The sequence below is a fragment of the Phalangium opilio genome, unplaced genomic scaffold (genome assembly GCF_054372755.1).
Source record: "Phalangium opilio isolate 3A_F unplaced genomic scaffold, DU_Popi_V2 ptg000540l_1, whole genome shotgun sequence".
NCBI classification, from domain to species: domain Eukaryota; kingdom Metazoa; phylum Arthropoda; class Arachnida; order Opiliones; family Phalangiidae; genus Phalangium; species Phalangium opilio.
Window position 1 is genome coordinate 287,071 of NW_028324244.1, and position 22,594 is coordinate 309,664.

A 22,594-nucleotide genomic window follows, 5' to 3' on the forward strand; every position below is an offset into this window, starting at 1 on the left:
TGTGTGTATACTTTTGGTATCTATTATGGCCGTCAACCATACCGGGCTATCTATACACGCTTCGTTGCTCCCATTTTATTCACCAAGATTCAGGGTCAGTTTGATTATTTTATTAAGATTTCGTAGCCCGCGTGGTTTTAATAGTAGCACCAGGGATAGATTTAATTTTAGAAGTAGGAATGGAGAACAGAGTAACGTGGGCGCGCATCAAAGTCCCGGACCCCCTCCCACGGGACGGGGGGTGTATGAAAGAAGAGGCGGGTCATAGCGACAGAGATAAATAGGATTACGTATTTTTTCGCCGTCCCCGTCAGCAACGTCATCGAAACGTAGTTTAAGTCAGTCAATAAGATAACTTAAACTTTTCGTTACGTGTTGGAAGGAGGGGCTTAATATACTGGGTGGTCTATGAGTAAATACTAACCGTTCTCCATTCCTACTTCTAAAATTAAATCTATCCCTGGTAGCACCTAAAACACAACGCGATAACCGTAAGTTTGTCACTGGTTACAAATTGGAGCTTGTCATGAAGTGATTGAGGTAGATCATAGATTCGAGGTAATGTGAAGACGCCTGGTTTTGGCGCTGCTGTCAAAGGCTTAGTAATGCAGACTTAATAGAAAGATGGAAGTCCTGCAAAACTAATTAACCGAGCGTAGTCTGCAATTCTCGCTTTCGTCGTTCTGCTAGAACTACCACGAGCTGTAAGTCTCTCAGTAGCATTACGAAGTATAGGTAGTGTCATACTTATCATGTAGAGTATCTTATAAACTTATAATTTAGGCATTATCGCGATCTACTTCACTTTGCGCCATAAATTCTCTATAGACAATAAAAAAAGAAATCTTCATCAATTGGGCCCTTAATTCCAATCTCTCTCCAACGACTTAACTTTCTTAATTGCCGCTTGTCACGCTTCTTAATTAGGCCTAACATCAATCGAAACAAAAGGATGACGTATTCAAACTTTCAAAGAAAGACGCCATCCTCCCCAAAAAGGGAATTCACCAACGAGAAATTTCTTTTGAAAATAAAAATCAATATCTGGTAATATTTTTATTTCATGAAAACTAATTTTAAAATAAATTCTTTGAATTGGGATATTAATAAATAGAAATTTGGAAAATATATTAATTCTTAATATTAAATAAATCCGAGTTATTTTTAGCAAAGAATTAGGGGGCCTAGGATTTGTTTTTATTTTCAAAGAAATATTCTGAAAAGGTATTTTAATTTTTATATTTTATATTATTTTTTTTTTAAAGAGAGAGAAAAATAAAAATCTTTTTAAGAGAAATAAATTAAACATTGAGGCTAGAAGCTTCCGTTGGTAATATTTATATTAATTTTATTATAAAATATCTCGTTACATATATAAGTCAATCTAAATAAAGCTTCAAATTTTAATTCATCCTCTACGGAGGATGTTAGGCTAATCTGATAAAGCAAATATTGTTTAGCGCGTATTGTATTCTATTTTGAAATTACGTAAAACTAATTAAGCCGAGTAAAGCCAACGATTGTGTAATTATATCGCGAAAGATTTTGGACAAATATTAAACACTTTCGCCCTCCCTAATTTTTACTCTATATCAATTAAAGTTTTGAGCCATTTAATCGAGTTAAAACTCGCGCGGGATACATCCTAAACATTTAAATACGGGGTCTAATTAACGCCTTCTTAATTGAACTAATTAACGTAGATGGCAGGAAACATTTTTTTTTTTTTCAAAAATATAAGCCTATTTTTCGATCTGAAATATTTCTACCATAATCCCGCGCGGTGATTTAGAAATTTACTAAAGTTACCAATTAGCTATAGGTTACGCGAAATATAAATGAAACGCGAAATCGCGAAATAAATGAACGCGGAAATTAGGGCCGCCATCAAATTAGAGTTTTTAGCGACAGCGGCGTTGGATTTGTACGAAAAGGCAGTATTTATAGTCTTACAAGAAGGATCGTGAGACTTATGTTTGTCGCACTGTAAAAGTCGCGTGTTATTGGCCAGAATTTTATGGAAAATGACGTCAGCGAAATTTGCCGCTTCTCGCGAACAATGGTCCAAAGTGACGCGATGGTAGCAATCCACACTTCGGTAATAATTGCTGTTGCCATTGCCGGTTTTATCGGGTGAAAGGACAAGAGGAATGAAGGAAGGAAATAAGATTAATTATATTAGTTACGTTACGTATAGATATCATAAGTTCGTAAGATATGTTCCTTCCATAAGTTTGTCACTGGTAACTTACAAACTGGAGCTTGCCATGAAGTGAATGAGGTAGGTCATAGATTCGAGGTAAAGTGACGCATGCCTGGTTTTGGCGCCGTCAAAGGCTTAGTAATGCAGACTAATAGGAAGGTGGAAGTCCTGCAAAACTAACTAACCGAGTGTAGTACTTCAATTCTCGCTTGTCGTTCTGCTACAACTAGCTCGAGCTGTAAGTCTCTCATACTTATGGGAGGAACATATCTTATAAACTTATGTAGTTAGTTATACTCAAAAGAGAAGGGATAAAAAATGGGGTAAAAGATGAAGATGCGAGAGCTAAGACGGTAAAACAAAAAGTTCACGGCCCAAAGGCAAATAGAATATAGTTTAGGATAACGTTTCCAGAAGCCGCCGTTCAGCGAAAAAGTAATAACGTCATGCCAAAGTTCCATTTTGATTGGAGGACAGAGTTGCGAGGTTGATCTTATACTGCTGGTGTGCGAAGCTAAACGAAAAAAAGATGCAAGGTGACTAACCAACAGATGATCTTAAGCGCTTCTTTTATCGTGAATTTCTTGCTGGAGCCGACCAATTCCTCAGCTTTGACAATGATGTCCGCGCACTCCTGGTATTTCGCTGTTAAATTGTTGTAACACGTTAAATGTCGACGGTATTCTACGTAGAGAAATATCAAGAATTAAAATCAGTTTCCCTATTTAAGCGAGTCCTTACACACATGGAGGCTTCATACCGCACCATTTACATCACCGGAAGCAGGCCGGGCTACCTGGAGGACATAGAGCAGACAGGTTTCTCTCCTCCAGGTAGCCCGGCCTGCTTCCGGTGTAAATGGTGGTACGAATCCTCCGGAAGCAGGCCGGACTACCTGCATGGAGGACAAAAAGCAGACAGTTTTCTCTCCTCCAGGTAGCCCGGCCTGCTTCCGGTGTAAATGGTGGTACGAATCCTACGGAAGCAGGCCGGGCTACCTGGAGGACAAAAAGCAGACGGGTTTCTCTCCTCCAGGAAGGCCGGCCTGCTTCCGGTGATGTAAATGGTGGTACGAATCCTCCGCGCGTTTAAAATATCTATAAGACCTCACTCGCCTTTACTAAATTCCGAGTTTTCGTCGCAGAATTCGTTAATGAAATCTTGAAGACCAGCGGTCATGTCTCGGTACAAGTTACGATGAGTGCTGTCCAAGCACCGGACAACGTAAACGTTAATGCAATTCATAGCTTCTTGAGTGTAACTATAGGGAGTATATAACGTTTAATTATCCAAGGCTTAAATAAAATCGGGAATGAAATAACCTTTCATACCGGCAAAGTTCTTGTAACTCTTCGGGATTGTTATTGGCCAACATATCTTGCATTCCATACATATCTTTCACGCCGGACGCGCACCTTTCGACATTCTGCGAGTCGCAATCACCGGGGTGATCGACGTACTGGCCGTTAGCAACGCGTAACAATGCTGAAAACAAAAATAAAAAAAAAGAAACAACATTTAAATAAACGCGCGCTCGCGAATGTATTCAAGGGGAGAGGTCAGATTGTGGCACCACCTGCCAGCAAACGCTGGAACCAGACCTAAGAAACGAGTAGTCGGTTCTAGAGTAATTTCGGTAGCAAGGGGAAGTGAACTGTGTATCCCCAACGTTGGGGGAAACTTAGTAAGGGAGAGAATACTATTTGCCCCGGAAGGGGGGGGAGATATCACTATGGGAAAGAAATGACTCTACACGTTGACTTTGCGGTTGTTGGTACCTTCTTGTCCTAAAGTTTGCTCGGTTTTGGTTAAGAAAAGATACGTTTGATAATTTGACGGTGCTGAACAGGAATATCGACTTGATTTTCCGATTAAAAATGTACCAGGTAAAGTAAACACGTTATAAGAGAGAGAGCCCAAAAATAACTTGACAAGGAACCCGAAAGAGATGGAAGGAGGGAGGGAGGGAGGGAGAGAGAAAGGAAGGAAATCTAGGCGACAAGCTTATATTTCATCTCGGATGAATTGTCAAGTAGACTCTAATAGATCCGGGAAAAGCGGATCCCGGGTAAAAGAGAGAAAAGGGCGCGTGAACCGAGAACGAGAGATAGCGGTAACCATGGCAACGTGGAGGAATTTTTCCCGCCATTCCGCCTCCTCTCTTAACTCCTCTTTTTCACCGTGGACGAATCTTTTCCCGCTTTCCGCACGGTTTAATCGAGCTCTAAACCCTTTCCTTACTTAAATTTAAAATAAAAAAAGAATCTCAATTTACTTCCCGCTGTTGAAAATGAGTTTACACCGACAAAATTTCAAAGGTACGTACCAAAAAAAGGTGGGAGAGGTGAGGGGTCAAACTTAATAGGGTCGTTAATTAAAAATGCACGCGGCGCTAAGCCTATCGAGAGTTTTTGAGTTTTCGGGCCTAACTACTTTATGGTATGGAAGTTACGAGTGAGGATAATTTATGGATACGATTTTTGCTGAACTGAAAAGTTTTTTTGGGCTTCTTTTTCCAAAAGGATTTAGGCCTAAGAAAGAGAGAAGGTTTTGATTTATGGAGACAGAATGGAAAATGCTTACAGAAGCGTTACAGCGTTGAAGAATTTTTTTTCTTTCTTTTTAACAAAATGGTTTAAACTCTATTTTGAAGATTGCTATAGGCCTACGGGTTCGTCAAAAGAATGGAAACGGTTCCAAAGGATATATTTTTTTTATAGTAAAAAGGAAATAATTCATTTATTTTAGTACTAAGAATACGGAGAGACTAATATTCTAAACTCATCCTTGAATGAAAAAACATCTCAGCTTGGAAGTGTCTCACTTCCCGTTAAGTATAACATAAGTTTATAAGATATGTTCCTACCATAAGTATGACACTACCTATACTTCGTAATGCCACTGAGAGACTTACAGCTCGAGCTAGTTCTAGCAGAACGACGGAAGCGAGAATTGAAGTACTACACTCGGACGGTTAATTAGTTTTGCAGGACTTCCATCTAGGTCCTATTTAGTCTGCATTACTAAGCCTTTGACAGCGTCAAAACCAGGCATGCGTCGCTTTACCTCGAATCTATGACCTCACTCACTCACTTCATGACAAGCTCCAGTTTCTTAAGTTACCAGACATTACAAACTTATTTCGGAACATATCTTATGAACTTATGGTATAATTGTCTTTGATTAAGAGAAATAAAATGATTACTTACGAATGAAGAACAGTAAAATTAGGGGTACGTGTAATTCTGAAAAGAAGAACCCCAAAAATTTTAAGAAATTTTAAAATCAAATTTAATTTTTCGAAGTAAATATGGCCGTTCAACTCACCCATTAGTGCGCCATAAGAATGTCATATATATACAGTTAACGAAGCTCCGATAAAAAACGGTGGCGCTGTTCTCTTGAAGGAGGTGGCGCTCGTTAGGATTCAATATTACGTTAGAAACCTTAATGACGCTGAACCGAATCAAACCACCCACGCGGCGTCCGATTAAGACGCTGAAAGAGAAAGTACAATAAAATAAAATCAAGATCAATTGTCTTAAAGGCCGACTTCCATCGAAAAGTGTTCTAGCGAACTGAAAACCGAGCATCGAGACTAACAATGTCCCAACGACCGTGCCGATTTTCGAATCCCCGCTGGGGTAAAATATGGAAGGGTTCTAGCTAACTGAAAGCCATGCAATGTGGTTCTAGCGAACTGAAGATACACAATAGAGAATTTCCTTCAGGGGAAAGGAAAAATTCGAGAGGAAATAAATTTAACAGGATTTCTATTGTTCGCTAGAGCCACATTGCACGGCTTTCAGTTAGCTTTTGACCCAGCGGGGCTTCGAAAATCGGCACGGTCGCTGGGACATTGTTAGTCTCGATGCTCGGTTTTCAGTTTCGCTGGAAGTCGGCCTTTAATACGGATAAAGTAGATTTTAAGCCAAATTCCGGCATGATCCGCATTTGTTTGTTTACATCCTCGTTAGTCGGTAAACCTCGAATCATTCATTCATTATTCATTCGTTTAATTACGAATTTAAGCGTTTTTGACACGGATTTCCCGCGGGAGAGATTCGTTTTCATTATCACACGACTGTCTCTAATCTAATTTAGTAAGAGCGGCATTAACACCGAGAAGGAATAAAGCGTTCTTTTTACCATGGACCTTTCGGATATTTGGGTTTAAGAATGGCTAAATCAATTAGGCACCAGTTGGTTAAGGAGAAATCCCCCCCCCCCGCCTCCGTGTTTCCCTTCTGGAAGATTTCTCGGCGTAGGAATTCGAAGAAACCAATGAGAATGTATAAAGAGGGGAGACTCAGAGTCAGACAAAATGCGCGTAGTCGTACCGCCTCCCTAAAACGGTCGGTACTGTGCCGTTCCCCCTGTTACCATGGTTACAACTACCCCCTGACGGCGAGAGCTAGAGCGTACGTTCTCGCGCATGCCTTCAAGCCTCCTTGCTCTAGCTCGTATAAGCTTGTACGGGAAAAGGGGGTAGGCGGGAGATACAAGGGGGTTGCTCCAGTGCCGTGTTTGCGCACTCTCAGATCCAAAACGCCTACAGCGCAGGCACTAAAAAGCGAGATGGAAGGCAGAGTTTTTACCCCCGCGCCTTTCCCTCTTAGACTCGTCGAAAGGGTGTATATCCCTCGTTTCCAACAAGGCGCGCCTTTACCAATGGCTTGCGCGTCTAAGTTGCGCGCCACTGTATGTCGTGGTATCTGCCAGAACGATTCTCCCTTCTTATTCATCCCTCTTTGAAGAAACCGAGGTCACGTACTTTCTAAAGGGTCAAAAATGTAGGCGAGTCATCGATGGGTAGATTTTATTTTATTAGATCGAGATTACTCCTTTCGCGTTTAATTGGCTTCGATTAATTTTAGAGTTAATGTAAAAATTAATTTAACTGAAAACTGACAATAACGGGCTATTACGAATCTATCGAAATATATAAGTCTGGATTAAATTTTTCCAAAGGCAAGCAGCGTTGAAATTTTAAAATAATCAAATTTTCAATATGCGGATTCAAATATGAAAGAAGAAATATTCGGCCGGAAAACCTACAATTCCCTTAAATTAAAATTTGACGAAAATTATTTTTTGAAATGGAGAAGGGATTTATTGGGAGACATTCTAGACTTTAATTGAGGAACCAATGCTTTTCATTTTTCCAAGTTACTCGAATAATTCGGCTTCACTTCAAACTTTCATCTATATATTTCCGGAAAACTGTTCTTGGTAACGAGTCTGGAAAAACATGTTTCCAATGCCAAGGAAAAGTTGCCGAGCCTTATTCTAGAATTTTCCCGAAAATTTCAAACTATATAGGTTTTTGACGCGATAAGCCCATGGTATAGAGCGCTATACCTAGAAATCCAATTAGACTCGTTCCCCGAGGAAGGAACGACGAAGAAGACACATTCTTCATTGGGTAAACGTAACCACGTCACCGACACATCCGGAGCCGTTCAAATCGAGCGCGAAATAAGTGACAATTCCATTGATTTTTTTACGGCCCTTCATTCTGAAAGTCATACCCTAGTTTTCCAGGTCATGTACTTTGACGTTCGGCTTAACCGCTTTCCGCGAACCTTTCCAATCCAAAACTCACAAGCCATTTCTTCTACCATTCGCGAAACGCCCACCCTCTCAGTGAAACGCGGTCATACCATCTCCAAAAATAACCCCTTGACCTATACGACGCTCAAACTAGAGCTTAGAGAACTTGATCTCGCGTACTAAGAAAACTCTTTCTTGGTACGTAATATTACAGAGTTTTATCACAAGCGACTTTAATCTTCGTCTAATTTTAAAATTAATTTAAGCCTCGGTTGGCCTACGGTGTTACGTAATCACTACGAAACTAGGTAGGCTTAGCGACGACGGGAAATAGAAGATGATACTTGGTAACTAGGCGAGAGAAAATCTATACTGAAACGCTATCGAAGAAAATGATAAAGTACTTGGCGCATCTTGACGAGGGAATCGAGACTCGAGGGAATTCCACTTATACGTTTGTCCAGAAACTCTTATTTCCCAGCTAGGACTAAGCCCATTGATGAGGTAACGAGGTTTAGGCTTAAGATAGGGTAGCGAGGCGCGGCTCGGACCCAAGACCTAAGATCGAAGATGGGGGAAGCTGGGGATCGCCATTTTGAGGATGAGAAAGAAAACTGCAGCAGAAGTCTTATTTACAAAGGGCTATCATTCCACCAGAGTCCTTACTTACATTGAAAGGCCGCACTAAGAAGCGGCGAAACCTTTCTATAGGCGCGAGAGAAGAGGCTATTTATATAATACTCCTCCGTCAAAAGAAGAAAAACGCTCCCGGATTGGATAAAATAGTCGTCCATAGAAAGACCGTAAACATTCTTTATCCCCCCTTCTCCCTTGATGGACCTTTCGGATCAATTTTTAAAAAACATTCTAAACGTATGACGCTTGTATTTAGCCTTATACCCGCTCCAAATGATAAAACTGACGTTAGAAAGTAGTCCCTAGTTCGCGAAGAAGCCTAATTACTAGGACTGTTCACGAGCTCGAGCCAGCTCGGGCTCGTGACGAGCGAGCCGAGTTCGAGCCGAGCCGAGCCGCCACTTTTGCGGCTCGATTAATTAACGAGCGAGCTTTTTTATGGTCGAGCCGAGCCGAGCCGATAGGCATCGAGCCGAGCCGACTCGCGAGCCGGCTCGCGAGCTTAGTCACTGATATAGTGCTTTCCTTTTAGTCTTTATTCTCTCCACCAATAGCGTTCCGTTGTATTTTTACATGAAATAAAGCGTGGGAAAAATCTCTCGTCTCTAACCTTGAGCATATTTTAAAGAGCGGGTTTTACTGAACCACTACATTCCTAAACATGGGATGGCATTTATAGTCATTCTCAAGTTTGACGTTGGTAGTAGCAATTTTTTTTAAACATGTATATGTTAATCGAGCCAGCTCGGCTCGGCTCGATCATTTTCGAGCCGAGCCGAGCTAGAGCCGAGCCAAGACCCAGCTCGGCTCGAGTCGAGCCGAGCCGCCGTTTTTTTGACTCGAGCCGAGCCGAGCTTTTAAAAAGCTCGCTCAGCGCGGCTCGTGAACAGTCCTACTAATTACGAACTAAACGACTACGCCAATCAAATTTCCTCATGTTAGGACTTCATTAAACGTATAATAGGCTTAACTCGGAGTATACCTCCGTTATACCGCTATAGAAGAAAGCGCGAGATTATAAGGTAAAGAGTCGTTGGTGTCAAAACAAGAGGTGGAGAGACTCCTCCTCAGGGAGCGAGAGTAAAGAAGAGACCGAGTTATTAGGAAAAGAGAATTTGAGAGTGCCAGAGGGCGGGGGGGGGGGGCTGTGAAGGAAAGGTGGCGCCCGAGGACAAGATGAAATATTTTTTTGGTGACGAGGGACTGCATGGCGACGAGAAAGCAAACACCAGGGCTTAAAGGAAAATGTAACTATATAAACAAACTCGAATTTGCTTTAATCTTCAAACTCCTACTCTATTAATAAATTTCTCCGTTCCTAAGCTATAGGATAGAATAAATTAACGCCTTCCCACCCCCCAAGCTTTTCCCACTCTTCTTACTTCTTACGCCTAACTGCAGCCGAGCCATTGTTAAAGGGTCTTTAAAGGCCGACTTCCAGCGAACTGAAAACCGAGCATCGAGACTAACAATGAAGCGACGGTGCCGATTTTCGAAGCCCCGCTGGGTCAAAAGTTGGAAGGGTTCTAGCAAACTGAAAGCCGTGCAATGTGGTTCTAGCCAACTGTAGATGAACAATAGAAATCATTTTAAATTTATTTCCTCTCGAATTTTTTCCTTCCCCTGAATGAAATTCTCTATTGTGTATCTTCAGTTCGCTAGAACCACATTGCACGGCTTTCAGTTAGCGAGAACCCTTCCATCTTTTACCCCAGCGGGGCTTCGAAAATCGGCACGGTCGCTCCATTAATTGTTAGTCTCGATGCTCGGTTTTCAGTTCGCTAGAACTCTTTTCGATGGAAGTCGGCCTTTAACTGATAAAAATAAATTTCAAATAAAGTATACCTTATTAAGAAAATTTTCGAATTTCAGGCGTCTCATAGTTCGAAATGACTCCTTTTATTATCATCTCTCTCGGAGGGAACCGGAGTTGCCAACAGTGGACGTATGATTATAATTAAATTAGTAGTAGGTATTCGCCGCCAAAATAAGACCATAAAACTTAATAAAAATGTCCCTAAAGGGTTTCCACATACTTCGAGCTAGAAAAACAAAATTATTTTCGCTCTGTAATAAAATTTGGGGGGAAAATAAAACCCATTCCATTAAGCTTTAAATTCAAAATTGGCGCCAAGGGGTTTCCCCCGAAAGATTGAAAAATAAAATTGCCTCTTTTGCCGCGCGTATTTCTAGATTAAAGCTAGCACCCATAAGTGTAAAAGACACTATATTATAAGTATGACACTTTCAGAGATAGCCTAGAATTATTGGTCGTGTTGAGTTCGACTGGTCTTATAGCCCTCCGCAATGCGGAATAATAACAAACCCATGCAAAGACTTGGTCAAGGACTATTTTAACGCGACGGGGATTTTTTGTATATAGTCAATTACTCCGCGACGGAATAATCACTGTTGCTTTGTCCAATAGGGTCAAGTTGATCGAAGAACATATACGGTACCATTTGATTTACGATGCCTTTATTTCCTTTTATAGGACTGGTCAGAACGAGGAGCGTTTCCAACGAGATCCTGGTATCGAAATGCCTTCCCCATCTACTAAAACCCGATAAAACCGAATTACCCCGACGAACAAGAATTGGTCCATCGAGGCAAGCCGAATACGTCGTAAACCGTAACTAAAGCGGCGGTGTATAAACCTTTTTCAGCTTTAATATAATTTGGGTTAGTTAGAAGGACGAAGTAAAGCTTTAATACAAACTAAAGCCATCTTTCTTCATTCGATTTTGAGGCTCGATTAAGCCAACGAACTAAGGGGGTTGGTTCGCTTTTCCCATCCAAAACTCAAAAACACCCGGAAAATGCCACAGAGAATTGACCAATTCATGCCTAGAAACACTCGGTTCATTCGGGGATTAATCCGGTGGCCATGGAAAATTTTAAAATAGATAAAACAGCGGACGTTTTAAAACAGTAGCTATTGAATTTGGCACAAAATGTCGCTTTACTTTGCCTTAAAAATTCCCGGTAAGATTACCAAGCTTCGCTAGTAAGTTTTCGTCGCAAACTCTGGTTGAAAATTGTTGGGATAGGGGCCGTAAATATACAGCGAGGGGCCGGTCACTCGGTTTAATCAAAGAGAATATACCAAGAGGAGCGGAAAGTCTAGCCTTTCACAGGGGTTTTGAAAAGCCCGGCCACGGTTTTGGAGTAACTAGATCCGGTTTTTGTTGATTGGCTAAGCAGCGACGCCTTTTATTGGTTAAATTATGTCGGCTGCTTATTTTTGGTGGTGGCAAAGCCTGGGTTGATCTCTGGTACAAAAGGTAATTTTCAAGTAGACGACATGGTCACGTGAACAATCGGAACTAGTTTCTCCAAATTCAGAGCCAGTCCCTATTTACAAAGTTTCTGCTCCTCTTGGTATATTCTCTTTGGTTTAATAGGTGTACGCAGTTTTACCTTTGACTGTACAGTACTAAAGTGAGTACGCTACGCGTAATCTTCAAAAGAACTGCCCTTGACTGTGCTAATGATTACGCGTAATCCGTAATCGGTGTAGAGGAAATCTGACAGTGATTAGCCCCTCGGTATACCGCTCTCAATTCCAATTAACGCAGCCACGAAATTCATCCCCGATAATGAACCGCGAAGCCAAAGCACCACGTGGTGGACTACCATCCATGCATGGCCTTGGGTTTAATATTACATGAGATCAAAAAGATGGACTTGAGTATATGGTATCCTAACGGAATCCAATTTATGTATTTTTGCTATGGAATGACGTCTATGCTAATACGTTTTCTATTGGAATTATTATTGGTAAACACGAGGGAAGGGGAGGAGGAACCTGAACGTCGCCAAGATATGTTTGTTTACTCGTTTACTCTATACATCCCCGAAGAGAAAGATGGGATTGCTTAATAAAAGTGTCACTGGATAGTTTATAGACCAGGAGGCCAGGCTTCAGGCGTTACGCGAGGAGGCCTGAGAGTCTCAAGCCAGTACAGATCTCCTCGTGTAAATGGTGCGAGTCCTCCTGTAGTCTATAAACTATAAACTATATATAAGGAAAAAAGCAAAGCAAGTAGATCAAAAGCCTGGTAATTATTTAAAATGTGGTTCGATAATGAGGGTTTTTCAACTTTTTTCTTAATTATTTTCAAGAGTATATCGCTAAGCTTTTACCAAGAAGTGATATCTAGTTTATTAGGGAGAAGATATAAATTCGTCCCACATTTATAATCTAGCTTTATCTCCAGTCCAAACGTTAAGTAGGTCCGGAGTTAATCCCCGCCGCCTGTAAATTACAACCAGCATCTCATTGGTTCTTGAAAACACACGTTAACGCGGCGACGCGAATGACGAAAATTACAGTCATATTTTCCGACCGAGGAGAGGAGGCAAATTAGCCCGGGGCCTCCTTTTACGTCCCCCCCCCTTGTATTTTGAAAGGGGAACTGGGACTATGGCGCGCGAATACTTAGGCTCTTCTCCCTAATAAACTAGATATCACTTCTTGCTTTTATTATGACCCGATTCTTGATGGCCCTTAGGCCAACTTCTTGGAAGCGGTAGACGGAAAAATAGAGATTAAAATCCCCCTTTCTAGCTGAAAGGCTTAAAATCCTCCCAATTAAATTTGAAATTTTCGAGCCCTAATCGCGAAGCTTTACACTACAGTCAGCCATTTTAAACGAGCCCATCTCTTCGGGCTCTGGAAATATTTAATTGAGAAATATAGTGTGGGCTTTGAATGTTTAAACTCCTTTGAAGTAACCTAATCAGAATTTCACCTTCGAAATCATAAATATCCATTAGACATTAGGCACGTACCCCGGGGTCTTAAATATGGTCAACTACGAGTTCTTAAGATCAGTACAAATATCCCAATGTCACGGATATCTGCCCAAAGACATAACGCCTATTTTTAATTAAATCTTCTCGCCCATTGAAGGAGGAGGAAATTCAGGCGGACCCACCCCCCGCTTTCTATTTAGTTAAAAGATACATTCCATAAGTATAATATACTTCTGATAAAAGCAAACCATAAGGGACGGTACTTGCCTCTCTCTTAAAGGCCGACTTCCATCGAAAAGAGTTCTAGCGAACTGAAAACCGAGCATCGAGACTAACAATGTCCCAGCGACGGTGCCGATTTTCGAATCCCCGCTGGGTCAAAAGTTGGAAGGGTTCTAGCTAACTGAAAGCCGTGCAATGCGGTTCTAGCGAACTGAAGATACACAATAGAGAATTTCCTTCAGGGGAAAGCAAAAATTCGAGAGGAAATAAATTTAAAAGGATTACTATTGTTCATCTTCAGTTCGCTAGAACCGCATTGCACGGCTTTCAGTTAACGAGAACCCTCCCAACTTTTACCCCAGCGGGGCTTCTAAAATCGGCACGGTCGCTGGGACATTGTTAGTCTCGATGCTCGGTTTTCAGTTCCCTTAAACCCTTTTCGCTGGAAGTCGGCCTTTAAAGCTTACGTGTCCCTAGCTCTTTTTCCCATCCAATTTGTCATTGTTTTGAGGTCCAAAGACAAGGAAGGGAGTAAGTTATAAGACAGAGAGGGTCCAGTGTAGGCAAGGGATGAAGAAGGAAACTCGAGCTACGAAACACGCAGTCCACGGCACGCCTCCTCCACCCCCACGCACTCGGACAATGAATCGTTGGCTGACAAAGACGGAGAAGGGGGTAACGGCAGGGGAAAGCTAGCTAGCTAGTAAATACGATATAAGATTTCGCGGTGTGTTCAAAGAATAATGTAAAGAAAACAACAAGAAATCAAAAGAGCTATAGGCTGAATGCATGCGCGTTGAGGATGGAATAAAAGGAAAAAGCCCGAGCTTTACACCAGAAATTCGATCGAATTTTTATCGATTTACCCAAAATAATATTTAACAAAAATTAAAAGACCTCAGCACGCAGTTTGTATCGGATATGTATTTAAAATGTATATTATAACTTTTTCCTATGAAAAATTCGTATAGTCCCGACCTTGTTACGTCATACCTCTTACGTCACGTGACCCCCTTATTTTAAATCTCTTCCCACCCATCCATATTGCTATTAATTTCGAAGCAACATTTATAAATAAGAATATATAGTATCTAAATATTATTATTAATTAACATTTATCTTATTATTACAAAGGTTTCAAAATCAAATATTAAAATCACCGAATATTAAATTTAGTCTAAACACGCGCGACACGACAACTAATAATGATACTATAAGATGGTTAATTTAAAAAGGAATTTACCTGCAATTTTTATCCCTGGTATAAACGAAATCCGGTTAAAACGGAGCCCAATAAATAATTGTAAAGTTTTTAATATCGTGGTTCGCTATACTAAAAATGAGGACTCGAATTCGTGGAATGTTTTACGAATCAGTTTAAATGTTCCAATTTTTGGGAAGGACGCGGTGACTAGGTTACGGGTCCCTACGTCGATCTTGGGACACGTTCGCTCTCCGTTCGACTGAAAACGTCCCTGATTCCAAAGACATCTATCTCAAAGTCCTAGCTTCCATCCGCACCAACCCGGAATAGCTAGCAACCCCCCTCCATTAAGAATAGAGAAACCAAAAGCAAAGTTGTCGCGGTTGCGCAGATCAAAGCATCGATTTCCCAGCGATATTTTTCAAACTCGAGACGTTACCACGCTGAAAGGCGGGTTGATACGGCATTCCGAGATATAGGTTTCCCGCCTATGGTTTCGGTTCATTTTAAAACAAATTTCGGTAAACATTTTTATTTATTTCTTATTTCTTCTCTTTTTTCGCTCAATTTGTTTTGGAAAAACGATAGGTGAAATAAATACTAAGAAATGTTAAGAAGGATTTAGGGGGGGGGGGTGTTTTACGAAGAAATGAAGTTAATTGGAGAAATTGAGGGTTTAGTGACAGAATTAGTAGTTATTGGGGATGATTGAAGTTAATCGCGTCGAGTAAAGCGGTTCGCACCCATAAAAAACTAATTAAATTAACTTAGAACTGACAGCAACTTTTAAGCAAGAAGTGATATCTATTTTATTAGGGAGAAGGTATAAGATGCCTAAGTATTCGTGCGCCATTGTCCAAGTTCCCCTTTTAAAATACAAAGGGGGGACGTAAAAGGAGGCCGGGCTATTTCGCAGCCTCTCCTCAGTCGGAAAATATGACTGTAATTTTAGTCATTCGCGTCGCGCTGACGTGAGTTTTAAAAAACCAATGAGATGCTGGTTGTAATTTAGAGGCGGCGGGGATTAACTCCGGACAGGCTACGTAACGTTTGGACTGGAGATAAAGCTAGATTATAAATGTGGGGCGAATTTATACCTCTCCCTAATAACCTAGATATCACTTCTTGATTGCTTAAACCAAATATAAATATTAGAATCGAATAAAATCCTTCAATCGTTCAAAAATATATATATTTTACTTTACACTATGAACTTTAGCGCGCCTTACGTAAGAGTGTAAAGCTTCCGGCTTCTGATTGGTCGGTCGGCTTTAGTTTCAACGTTAAAATAGTCGATAAGTTTGGCGTCTCTATAAATTGAAGAGCTCGCAAAGGGCCAGGAGGATGCGATAACAAAATTGAAAGAAGGAAACCGATATCTTTTTCTCTTTCGATTCTTTCCTAAGGCGATATCGAAATTGGTCCATCCTATTCTTTCCTTATCTTCCCTTCAGTTTCATCGCCAATATACTAACTCGGTGAGCGAGAAGAAGTAAAAAACGAATATCCCGACTTAATTAGGGGATAATAATACCCATTGATTTTATTCGAAACTTACATCCTGAGGACGGAGGTCTGAATCACAAGGTTCGGACGAAATTTTCATATTGAAAATCCCTGACTTTTCCAGCTTGTCAATATCCCTGACCATTTTTAGTACGTGTTTACTAAAGCCAGGGATAGATTTAATTTTAGAACTAGGAATGAAGAACGGAACGGTTAGCATTTACATCAGTCCGACTTATAGACCACCCAGTATAGAGCGTTCTCTCCCTCCAACACGTAACGAAAAGTTTAAATTATCTTATTGGCTCACTTAAACTTCGTTTTGATGGCGTTGCTGACGGGGACGGCGAAAAATACGTAATTCCTTTTTACCTCTGTCGCTATGACCCGCCTCTTCTTTCATACCCCCCCTCCGTCCCGGGAAGGGGGTCCGGGACTAGCTTTGACGCGCGCCCAGATTACTTACTCTGTTCTCCATTCCTACTTCTAAAATTAAATCTATCCCTGCTAGAGCCCACTAAATAATTACTCCAGGGCCCATATTTAGCATAGCTGGAAGGTTGGTTTGACATACCAAGCGAAATCCCTGACCTATCACTGAATTTTTAGGAAGAAACTTTAAATCCCTGACTTATCCAGGTTCAGTACGAACCCTGGAGGAGGTAGGTGCGTGAGGAAGATAGAATAGAACTCAACTCATTTGGGTTTGAGGCCTATATAACGAAACACGAAGAGATCTATATTAAGATTGTATTTAAATTCGTCTCCCGGGAATGGGAAATCGAGTCTGCTTAAAATACCGGCAGTGAAAATGATACGAAACCTTTCTCCCAGCTCCCCCTCCTCTAACCAACCACGTTTATATTTGGAACGTCGTTAAGGAGTTCCGAGAATCTTAAGTCACGCCCTCATTAGTTTATCCAGAATTAAATCATGAATTTAAAAAAATTAATTCCGATTTAATTAGTTGTATTTGGAAGCAAGCAGATTTGATATTTTTGTTAAAAAAAAATGAGTTTCCCCTATAAGGTCTCTTTTGCACGAACACGAATGTACAACGTGTGAAACATTTCTACAGGGGCCATAGGATTAACAGGGGGTTGTTTCAGCCCGAATGTTGTTTTTCCCTTTAATACGTAAATATTTCTTCTTCCATTTAATATTAACGTCTCAACATTTCTCTATACAAGTTGTTCCGAAAAGGGTGCTAAATTAACGGTACTGAAGTAGATTTAGGGGTTGTAACGACACCCTTACTTTCTCCCTCCCTCCCCTCTCTCTCTCTCTCCCCCTCCCTCCCTCCCTCTCCCTCCCTCCCTCTCTCTCTCTCTCTCTCTCTCTCTCTCTCTCTCTCTCTCTCTCGAAAGTTGCATTTTCGACTTAAAATCGTCCATAGCAGCTACTTTAACCCATTTTGGGAACACCTCGTATTTAAATCAATTTCTGACGTCACTTGACATTCCCACCAAAAGTACTCGAACCTCCACTTAAAGCCAAGTCATGTATAGTTTTATTTGAAACGATTAAAGAAACGACAAAACGATTGACGCCATGCATAAAAAAGAAATTACGTTATTGTTGCTGAGTCTAACAGAAAATAACCCTTTAGATAATTGAAACAGTCGGAGACCGTCCTATCTCTATAGACGAGTTAATCGGCTTTGCCAACGTCAATGGTGGTAATTACCACCGCTCTGACCACTATTGGGGGAACGAACGTATAGTTTGTATTTGTGTATGTATGGCAATGTTGAAAGTAGCCTCGGATTTGGCCCTTATCAGGTCAGGGTTCGGACGAAATTTTTATATTGAAAATCCCGACTTTTCCAGCTTAGCCCTGACCATTTTAAGGTATTTCCCAGAGCCCACTTCATGGTCACACGTGACTTGGCACGTGTTTGCTCGAAGCCAAACGAAATCCCTGACTTTTAAGGAAGAAACTTTAAATCCCTGAATTTTTCCCCCATTTCCCAAATCCCTGACTTATCCAGGTTTTCCACGGTCCGTACGAACCCTGCTTAGATAGCATTAGAGCTTGTGATCTCCCACGCTAGGGCAAGATGGGAAGAAGGAAAAACAATTTCTCGATTAAGCTTGGAGAAAGATTCGACTAGGGTCTATGTGGTCAGTCTTAAGGCTAGGCCTTGATTCAACCGGGGTCACTAACTTCGCATTCGTTGAATTCTCGGGTTGCAAGGCGCAAAATGAAACGGTAGTCGCGAGTAACCGCCGAGAAATCGCCCCCCCCCCTCCCCAGGGACGAGACAAGATGACATTTTCTTCGAAAAGGCGCGAAAGAAAGCGCGCCAGAAATCAATAAGGACAGAAATCAGTCGAGGAGATACATTTAACGAAGCGGAAGCTAAAATAGGTTTATTTCTATACACTCTAAGAAATCGAAGTGTTAAAAATGTGTTAAAAGGGTGTAAATTTAGAATACTCTTTTTTTACACCGTAAAAACACCCAAAAAAAAGAGTTTTATTACCTTTAGTTTTTGTGGCCAATTTAAGGTGTAAATTCAGTGTAAAGCAACACTTTAAAAACACCCTTTGAAATTAAACATGGAAATTTATAATATGGCTGGTTTCATAAATAAGGTCTTTCATTTCCATTACTGTTTGAATATTAGAGTAGAATATTATTTGTTAAACATTTATTTAAAGATGATATTCAAAGAACATTTTTTTCCTTTAAATAAAATAACTAAGAAATTGGTAATCAGGCGGTATTGTACCATTATAAAACACTGCTAAACGTGTTATGCACTCTTACAGGTGTTTGGCGACACTCTTAACGGTGTTAGGCGACACTCTTAACGGTGTAAGGCGACACTCTTAACGGTGTTAGGCGACACTCTTAACGGTTTTAAGCGACACTCTTAACGGTGTTAAGCGACAATCTTAATAGTGTTAGGCGACACTCCTAATAGTGTTAGGCGGCACTCTTAATAGTGTTAGGCAACACTCTTAATAGTGTTAGGCAACACTCTTAATAGTGTTAGGCGACACTCTTAATAGTGTTAGACGACACTCTTAATAGTGTTAGACGACACTCTTAATAGTGTTAAGCGACACTCTTAATAGTGTTAGGCGACACTCTTAATAGTGTTAGGCGACACCCCTATTAGTGTTAGGCGACACTCCTAATAGTGTTAGGCGACACCCCTATTAGTGTTAGGCGACACCCCTATTAGTGTTAGGCGACACTCCTAATAGTGTTAGGCGGCACTCTTAATAGTGTTAGGCAACACTCTTAATAGTGTTAGGCAACACTCTTAATAGTGTTAGGCGACACTCTTAATAGTGTTAGACGACACTCTTAATAGTGTTAGACGACACTCTTAATAGTGTTAAGCGACACTCTTAATAGTGTTAGGCGACACTCTTAATAGTGTTAGGCGACACCCCTATTAGTGTTAGGCGACACTCCTAATAGTGTTAGGCGACACCCCTATTAGTGTTAGGCGACACCCCTATTAGTGTTAGGTGACACTCCTAATAGTGTTAGGCGGCACTCTTAATAGTGTTAGGCAACACTCTTAATAGTGTTAGGCAACACTCTTAATAGTGTTAGGCGACACTCTTAATAGTGTTAGACGACACTCTTAATAGTGTTAGACGACACTCTAAATAGTGTTAAGCGACACTCTTTATAGTGTTAGGCGACACTCTTTATAGTGTTAGGCGACACCCCTAATAGTGTTAGGCGACACTCCTAATAGTGATAGGCGACACCCCTATTAGTGTTAGGCGACACTCCTAATAAAAAACTTACTAGAAAAATTAAACGAATAAAAAGGTTTTTTCATTCTTAAATTCCTTATTTTAAATTTAGAAGTTTCAACGATGCCCTAATATTCTAATAATTCTTGATGTTCTTTTATCTAATCTCATCCCTCAGACCTTGAAAAAGGGAATGACCATCGTCTACTATATGGATATTCACGCCAAGTTTTGCTGCGTTTCAAATTTCGCGGGAAATATAGGTTCTAAAGCGCGCCCCTTGCGGACGCATTCGGCGAATTAAAGGGTACCGAAAAAAAATTTCGAAATAGGCATGAAGTAATTACTATTGAAGTAATATCAATAGTAGCGCCATGAACGCTGAATCTCTAAAGGGACTGGTAAACGTGATAGATTTTTCTCTATAGCACGTTTGCTTTGTAGAAAAATAAACCATAATACAACTAAATTTAAACTATTACTGGTATCATGTTTAAGTTTAAACCATGTAGAAACCATTTTTAGACCTCTAGTCTAGTGTTGACAGGACAACTTGTGAAGCACTTGCTTTTCTGACATGTTTTATTTTTAGAAAAAAGGGTTTTGTTTTTGTAAATTTTGTAGAGTAAATTAGGTTAAACTTGTTTCTGTTACTTGAAAAACTCTTAGTGAAAAGAGATTATTAAATTTAACAAGAACGTCTAAATCTACTGCCTGAATATTATGGCCTCAAAAACCAATATAATTTCCATTGCATTAGTATAAATCGGAAACTTTCTGCCGTTTTTCAGATGGTTTAATACGGGAAACTCTACGGATTTTTCATGCAGTTTTACACTGCATTTTAAGTTGATCAAATGGCCAACTTTATGTGCAGTTGCACACTTCATCCCAGAGATACCCTCACTTAACGGGGCGAAGTTCTGCACGTGAGAAATTTCCAACAGGGGAATAAGTTCTCTCAAGGTGAAACCTTGCTATGAATATAGCACTAAATGCTAATAATTCTGCGGAATAGCGAATGCTCAAACAGTAATGAAACAGTAAAACCATACGAGTTTTCGATATTTCAATTATGCCTCATGAGTGGTCAAAATGTAGCTATCCATAGTATTTTCTCCGTCAGTATAGTATGATTTCTACTACTATCCTATTAAAAAAACTCCCACTCTTAAAGGTGCTATGCAACACTCCGAGAGGTGTTAAGCGAAAGTCTTAAAGGTGTTATGCGACACCCCGAAAGGTGTTTAGAGACACTCTTAAAGGTGTTTAGAGACACTCTTAAAGGTGTTATGCGACACTCTTAAAGGTTTTATGGGACACTCTTAAAGGTTTTATGGGACACTCTTAAAGGTTTTATGGGACACTCTTAAAGGTTTTATGCGACACTCTTAAAGGTGTTATGCGACACTCTTAAAGGTGTTATGCGACACTCTGAATGGTGTTATGCGACACTCTGAATGGTGTTATGCGACACTCTGAATGGTGTTATGCGACACTCTGAATGGTGTTATGCGACACTCTGAATGGTGTTATGCGACACCCTGAATGGTGTTATGCGCCGCTCAGAATGGTGTTATGCGACACTCTGAATGGTGTTATGCGATACTCTGAATGGTGTTATGCGACACGCTGAATGGTGTTATACGACACTCTTAAAGTCGTTATGCGACACCCTTAATGTCGTTATGCGACACTCTTAAAGGTGTTATGCGACACTCTTAAAGGTGTTATGCAACAACTGAAACGGTGTCAAATTTCGGCCCATATAAACTTATTTTAAAGGTGTTAAAGCACACTCCATTTTCTTAGAGTGTGATTTAACACCCTTTGGGTTGTAAACCAACACTGGAAATGGTGTTGAATTTAGCACCATCAAAAAGAGTTAAAAAGGTGTAGACTTACACCTCTATTTCTTAGAGTGTAGGTCAGTTAAGCCATACTCCCGGCCTTAATCTCCAGTAACTCTTTGCCAAAGAAATTTTACTTCTATTAGTATAGTCGCCAGTGTTTGAGGTAAGCTTCGAAAAATAGCCAATCTTTTAATGGAGTTTTTTCTTTCTTTTTCTGGAACCGAAATGCATTCTCTTGGAATTGAAATTTCTCTAGCTACGGTTCTCTAAGCCTATCTCAATCTGGTCAAGAGCTTTTGTTGATTTTTCACGCAAAAGAAATGCATTTTGAACCCCACAACAATCTCCTAACCAAACCCCCGCCCCCCCCCCGTTTGAAATGCCTCGAAAATTGGTTCTAGGATTTTCACGTTTTTTATTCCGACCCAAGACTTGGTCTATATCTATCGCGTAACTTGGTTGGCCAGGACTACTTTCATTTCTACATAATTTTACATTTTGTATCAAGGCGACGTTTAGTTTCACGTACTGAAAAGTCCGCTTAAAAATTGATATAAACAGCTACGATAAAGATTGACTAGAACTATTTCATCTTCTGTAAGGATTGACCATTAACGTAACCTTCCGCCCGTGTTTATTCCGGTGCTGTAAAGAAAAGTAGAAAAATAGTATATAACTTGATATTTCTATATCGCTATATAAATTCTAGGTCTTCGTATTTAGTTTGAGGTTGACAGTGTAAACAAGAGCGTATTATATTGGACTATTTCTTATCCAGAAGAGATTTATCATTAGGGTAACCCTACGCCTACGATTACCTTCGGCGCAAACTTCGGTAGAATTGTAATTCTATCAATTCCGTACACTCTAAGAAATAGAGGTGTAAGTCTACACCTTTTTAACTCTTTTTGATGGTGCTAAATTCAACACCATTTC

General features: G+C 40.4%; 1 protein-coding gene across 1 annotated transcript; it reads right to left on the reverse strand.

Moving 5' to 3' along the window:
- Window positions 1-1,331: 1,331 nt before the first annotated feature.
- On the reverse strand, window positions 1,332-5,534 carry LOC149588517 (uncharacterized). Its single transcript, XM_089862542.1, has 6 exons — window positions 5,531-5,534; window positions 5,413-5,448; window positions 3,535-3,688; window positions 3,319-3,464; window positions 2,749-2,887; window positions 1,332-2,108 (listed from the first exon to the last, which is right to left on the reverse strand). Exons 1-6 carry the CDS (start codon window positions 5,532-5,534, stop codon window positions 1,817-1,819), a joined length of 771 nt encoding a protein of 256 aa, XP_089718668.1. The 3' UTR covers window positions 1,332-1,816.
- Window positions 5,535-22,594: the final 17,060 nt, after the last annotated feature.